The 6,322-nt window shown below is 55.3% G+C and overlaps 1 protein-coding gene across 1 annotated transcript; it reads left to right on the forward strand.

Moving 5' to 3' along the window:
* Nucleotides 1-387: 387 nt before the first annotated feature.
* NTHL1 (nth endonuclease III-like 1 (E. coli)) lies at nt 388-6,322 on the forward strand (the record flags this gene model as incomplete). Its single annotated transcript, XM_010147656.1, has 5 exons — nt 388-638; nt 2,705-2,875; nt 3,422-3,581; nt 5,172-5,277; nt 5,933-6,322. Coding segments are annotated over 5 exons (812 nt in total), but the record flags the coding sequence as incomplete, so codon positions are not given.

Raw genomic sequence — 6,322 nt, forward strand, 5'->3', positions numbered from 1 at the left:
CGCGGCCCCCTCGGAGCCCGCGATGTGGCCTCATCCCGGCTGCTGACCCGCCTGTGACACGGGGCGAGGGCCTGGGGCTGCCCCGCCTGTGACACCGGGCGAGGGCCTGGGCATGCATCTTGTGTTTGAGACGCATCCCCGTCGTGTGTCCCCAGTTGCTGTCACCAGTTTCCCAGGTTCACCAGCCCTTCCTCGCCCCGGGGCTGGCTCTGGTCAGGCCTGGGCGGATGGACAGCGTTGCTTCTGGCTTGGGACTGTGGGGAAGGTGAGTTCATCCCTCCTCATGCTCCCAGGTGGTTTTGTCACGCAGGGCTGGTGCTGGGCTCCGGTGGGAGGTGAAGGCCCGTCTTTGCTCTGGCCTGAAGATCTCTCTCCTGTCTCTTGCAGTGAGCCAGGTCCGCAGCACAGCTGCTGCCCCAAGGCGCAGCAGGAGGAGGAGGAAGAGCATCGCCATTGCCTACGAAGCTGTACTGGGTGATGGTGCTGAGCAGGGGTCAGCTGAGCCCCAGAGATCACACTGGGAGCCAAAGGACTGGCAGCAGCAGCTGGGGCGCATCCGGGAAATGAGGAGGAACAGGGATGCTCCAGTTGATGAGATGGGAGTGGAGAAGTGTTACGACAGCAGTGCACCTCCACAGGTAACAATACCCCGCTACCCCGCTGCCCCGCTCAGTTAGGCGGGCACGTGAAAATACAGCCCTGCTTCCACAGCCTTCCAGCCTTCCTCATCCTCATGTTGCCCCTGGCTATGTCCCATTTTGGGTATCTCCAGAACAGAAAAATAAACACGAGGCATATCAGGACTCTAGGCTGGGATTGGTCCCACAGGAGGTTATGGCAGAAGCGTGTGCATGAGAGAAACCGTTCAACCTCTCCGGTACCGGGCTCGTTGGCTTCGCACAGCCCTTGTGAAACAGCAGTGGGTGTTTTCTGACGTGTTCTCCGCCTGCATTCAGCCTGAGCTGGGCATAGAGACCAACTAGCAAAGGCTGCTGGGAAAGGCCCTTGGCTTCTGCTCATAGTACTGCCAGAGGAGTCAGCAGGCTGAACTGAGAGTGGGAGCAAAAATAGGTTCATTTTGGACCTGGGAGTGAAAACCCTGAAAGTGTATTGTGGCAGTGCTGCCTTCTGGGGCAGGCTGGCAGGGCATGAAGGCATGTCCCTTTTCTCTGTAGGAGTCCAAGGAGGGCATCCAGCAAGACTGGATTCCTCTGTAATGCAGAGGAAAAACATTATGGAGAAAAGGCGAGGGGAGCCGTGAAGAAACTTTCCAGGCTGTTTTTATGCTCTCAGAGCAGCACATAAGTGTAGGTTGGCTTCCTCCCCACTTGTGGCCCACTTTTAAAGGGATACTGGTTGAAAGGAAGGGCCGTGCTGGGATGGCACTGTGCTCCCCGAGCCTGGGAACACAATCAAAGGCCCGAGATGACGCCTCCCTCTGAGGGGACCATTTGCATCAGTACAAAAAACAAAGCAGAGCGAGGCCGTGGTGCGGCGCTGGGAGCCGGGGCTGCAGGGCTGCGCTCTCCAAGCACGACGCTGGCGTGGGATCGCGGGGATAACGCGCAGGCAGGCTCGGTGGAGCAGCGGGAGTCACGTGCTCTGCAGTGACCTGCTGGGCTCTGAGGGAGGGGGCTTGAAGTCCCAGCTGCACAGCTTCAGCGCATGTAACGCTCTCCTTACTGTTGGCATTGTGCCTTGGGCTTGGATCCCGGAGGAGGCCGGCGTGCTTTGACTCCGACTTCAGACAGCATCACACACCCCGCAGCCATGTGGGCTGGCACCAAGAGCAGCTGTGGGGCCAGGGGGACCACGGTGAACGATACGGAAATAGCTCCTCTTCCCTAGGGAAGCAGGCTTGTTGCTTCCAAGAAGTGGACGTTGTAACCCTCAGCACACACCAGCACTCCTCACCCAACTGCCAGGCACTTGGAGATTCCCCTGCTTCCATGCACTCAGAGATTTTTCCGGGTGTACCTGCGGTTTTGTAAACTGTCCGTAAGAGAGCTGGAGGAAGGATGGTATCCCATGTTTTCCTGGGTCAGTCCAGATTAGTTGCATCATGCTCCTCATTCTGGTGGGGACAGAATCACATCTGGGGAAAAGTTAGTTGAAACACAGGTGAATAGGCTGGGCTAAACGCTGCATGAGAGCATCAGAGGAACTTCTGGGGTTTGTGCTTCATCCATCTCTCATCCCAGTTCTTCAGATTTGGTTCATAAGGAGCTCACTGGAGCCTGATACCCAGTTCCTACTGAAGCCCTGTGGGAAAGGGACTGGATTTTCAAAAGCTGCATTAGAGCAGAAGTTGCATGAAAATCATTGGGTCTTTGTGCTTCCACGTCCTGTGGGGACTCCTGAGAATCCCTTCATCAGGAAAAGCTTTGTCTGACCCTCTGTGGCTAAGCACTGGCATCTTGGGATGCGAGATCCCAGCAGCCAGTGTCTGCTCTCTGCCCTTTAGGCACGCTGACTGCTTAGACTGAAGGAGTTTTATTTTCTCCCTTCGTTGTGCAGTAGAAATAAAAGGTTAGGGATTATTTCCGTTGCAGCATTCCGGTCTCTTGTGATGGGTACAGCTGAACCAAGGTAGATCCATGTTATGGACTGGACTAAAGATGGTGCTGGGTGGGAGAACTGAGCCCCAGAGGCGGCTGGATCCTCTCAGAGATCTCAGGGTGTCTCACTGTCTCCTTTACCCCAGGTTATGCGCTACCAAGTTCTGCTATCGCTGATGCTCTCCAGCCAGACCAAAGACCAGGTGACATCAGCTGCCATGCTACGCCTCAGGCAGCACGGCCTCACAGTCGACAGTATTTTGCAGATGGATGATGCGACGCTTGGGCAGATCATTTATCCTGTAGGATTCTGGAGGGTGAGTGCAGAATCACGGCAACACGGAGAGGAACCCCCTCCACCGTCCTCTGCTCCTGTGCAGCTTCTGAGACGGGTCAGAGGCGCAGAAGAGGAGCGCAAGAAGGGTGCAGGCCCGTCCTTTGCAGGCTGTACTCGTGGCCCATCGCTGAGCTGAAAGGAGATGAAGGCAGGAGGTGGGTGCAAAGCAGCCCTGCTCCTGAGAGACGCACCCCAGCCCGGAGTCACCCTGCTCGCCGTGCCCGAGGTGGTCTTTCCCCTGGAGTCAAGCTGCAGGCTGTATTTTACACCGGTTTCAGCAATCTGTATTTACAGCAAGGCTGTTTGCTGCAGCGCCTGGAGTGTGCAGGGGAGGTTAGAGCTAAGCAGGTCTCAGCATTTTGCTTTCAAGGAGAAATCAAAGACTCCTCCTCCACTCTGCAGACTCCAGTGTGTGGCCTCACGTGTAACATACGCCCAGGAATGATTTGTTTTCTGAGCTGTTTGCCTCTTTTTCCCTGTATTGGAGGGCAACTTGGATTTTCTGCCTTTCCCCTTGGTTTTCCAGAACAAGGTGAAGTACATAAAGCAGACGACAGCCATCCTGAAGCAGAAGTACGGGGGTGACATACCCAGAACTGTGGAGGAGCTGGTGCAGCTGCCAGGAGTTGGGCCCAAAATGGCCCATTTGGCCATGAACATTGCCTGGGACAGCGTGTCTGGGATAGGTAGGTTTGGACCGTAGTTTCTCCATTCCCCTCCTAAATCTTGCTTGATCCATTCCCCAGGGGAAGTATCACAGCTGGGTAAACTGCCTGCCCCAGGAGCCTGATAGCATTGCTTTGGTTTGGTTATCTGCAGAGTATTTGGGTGGGTGAAGGATGTGACCCTCAACCACTCGCAGCGGATGAGTTGCTGTAGGATTTAAGCATGGATCCAGCTACTTTTTCCCAAATTTGATAGCGGAAATCCCCAAGGGCAGTCACTCCCTCCCCTCCAATTCTGGTAAGCAGCACAAGTATTGCCCAGATGGGTAGGCATCCAAAGAGATGTGCTAGCAGAATGATGCTTTGAAATCTCTTGGTTGTCAAGTGACAGAGAAGTGGGGGACATTCCATGATTTGGGGATAGGTGTAGGATAGGCTGATGTTATTTTTTCCCAGGGTTGCTTCTGTTTAATCAAATCTCATCTGGGATTTTTGTTTGGCAAGCCATAAGAGGGCAGAAGCAGGGCTTAGTCAAAATTACCATTTGAAATGAGTCATTTGTGATGGGCCGTAGAAAGGAACGGTCTCAGGCATCTGTAGCTACAAATTTATGATCTCTTTTAGTTCCAGACCCGGGGCAGGTTCTCTCCTGCATGGTGCTGGTCTGGGGAGCTCAGCTGCAGCAGCCGGCAGATGGGGCTGGACGATCAGCTGCGGGGTCCCGGCAGGCTGCCCGGCCTGGGAACCCCTGGGGACAGATTAATAGTCCAAGACTATTTGCTGCTTAACAGAGGAGCCCTGGGAAAGCTGGGAATGGTGCCACCTGATGAATGACTGCTGCTGCGGCGAGCACGCAGCCCAAGGTCAGCGCGGGCGGCAGGCGAGTCCTGCAGCCCCACCGCTGCCCGTCAGCTGTACGGAACGCGGCTCTTGCGCTAGATTCGAGGCGCATGGGGTCTGTTCTCTCCCCGCTGTGGGGGAGGGAAGTCTAGAGGGAGCCAAACCAGCCAACTGTTTTCCAAATAATTGTGTGCTCGGTTTTGATTTAGGAGGCAAGACTTAGTCTTCCTGTTTACAGCAATTTCCTGGGTTTTGCCCAATTAGCCATAGAGACAGGTTTATCGCTGCTGATCTAACAATAATATACTTTGCATTCAGAGCTTTTTAGCTCAAAGCACTTTATAAACATTCGTTTAAGCCTCACAAACCCTCTTGTGTTGGTAGGTATTATGAAATGTGTTTTCCATCTGGGTAAGCTAAGGGGCAGAGATCGCAACTTGCATAACGTCAGCTGAAACGCGGGGAGGAAAAGAACCCGGGACAGGCTGCCCCGTGGCTGCTACATCAGAGCACGCGAACCTTTGAAGGCTCAGCTTGCGTGAACCTGTCGCGGGCTGCGTGGTGTGAGGTAGCCCTTCCCTCTCGTTTCTGGCTCTGGGAAGAAAGCAGGACGTTTGTTCTGCAAGGGAGCCTCCCGTCCCGTTTCACCTGCCTGATCCTGCCACCCGCAGAGGAAGCCTGTGCAGGGTGCTGTCACAGGCAGCTCTTGGCTGTGCTCTCTCTGTTCAGGTGTGTCTGCTCCCACCTAAACTCTGGGCTCTCCCTCCCTAGCTGTGGACACCCACGTGCACAGGATCACAAACAGGCTGAAGTGGGTGAAGAAGGAGACCAGATACCCCGAGGAAACTCGGGTAGCGCTGGAGGACTGGCTGCCCAGGTGAGACCCCAGCCTCCTTCCTCCACACCAGGCCCCTCGAGCTGTGTCTGTACGCAGCCCTGCTCACAGCAGTTTCAGGGACTGTATTTTGGGTCCCTCCTCTTTATGGGGAACCAGTTGGCAGATGTTACTCCTATCCCAGAGAGTTGCAGCAGCATCTCAGCTACTTGGCTGATTTCTGGCTATCAGATATATTGATCACCACTAGTGCAGCCACGTATCCGGAGGTTTTGATGCCCCGTAAGTTGACCGTGACCAAAGCCACAGGTGCTTTCCTGCACAGTACCTTGCTGAGCCAAACAGCCACAATGCTATCAGACCAGGGTTGGATTCTGACCTTCACTGATGCTCAGTCTTGGGTATCGAATGCCAGCTGACGGGTTCTCTGTTGCATCTCCACATCTGGCACGTGCCTTAACACCAGAGAATGACCACAGGCCCTTCGTGCATCTCCTCTGCCCCCCCCACCCCAGTTCAGAGGGAGTAGGAAAGGTTAGGGCTGTTCCCAGCAGGAGGTTGGGAGCTGCCTCCAGGCGCCTTGGGAAGCCAAGAGGAACAGGCAGTGGGTGAAAGGGATCCCTTGAAAAGCACAGGCTGTTCTTTCACCCTTCCAAGCAGCTGTATCGGAAAGCTCATGTTTTTCCTCTCACTGCAGGGATCTCTGGAGGGAGATAAACTGGCTTTTGGTGGGCTTTGGCCAGCAGACCTGTCTGCCTGTCAACCCTCGCTGCAGCGAGTGCCTCAATCACGACATTTGCCCAGCTGCGAAGAGACGCTGAGGGATCTTCCGGTCTTCGTAGAGCAACAGAGCTGCTCCGGCTCAGCAGCAGCCCGGAGCTGAGCCCTCGGAAAGCTGTGCTTTGCACGGGGCTGGCTGTGTGACTGCAGGGAAACGGGGGACTGCTGCAGCCAGCTCAGCATCTCAGCGCGAGCAGCTGCTGGCAACGGCTGAGCTCTTGAGAGGAAAAAGGGTCTTTCAGAGCGCGGCAGCCCTGCTGCGTCAGTGCTGAAGGCTCCAGCCCCGCGTGAATGCCCTGAGCAGGCT

The sequence above is a fragment of the Eurypyga helias genome, unplaced genomic scaffold (genome assembly GCF_000690775.1).
Source record: "Eurypyga helias isolate BGI_N326 unplaced genomic scaffold, ASM69077v1 scaffold12942, whole genome shotgun sequence".
Taxonomy (NCBI): domain Eukaryota; kingdom Metazoa; phylum Chordata; class Aves; order Eurypygiformes; family Eurypygidae; genus Eurypyga; species Eurypyga helias.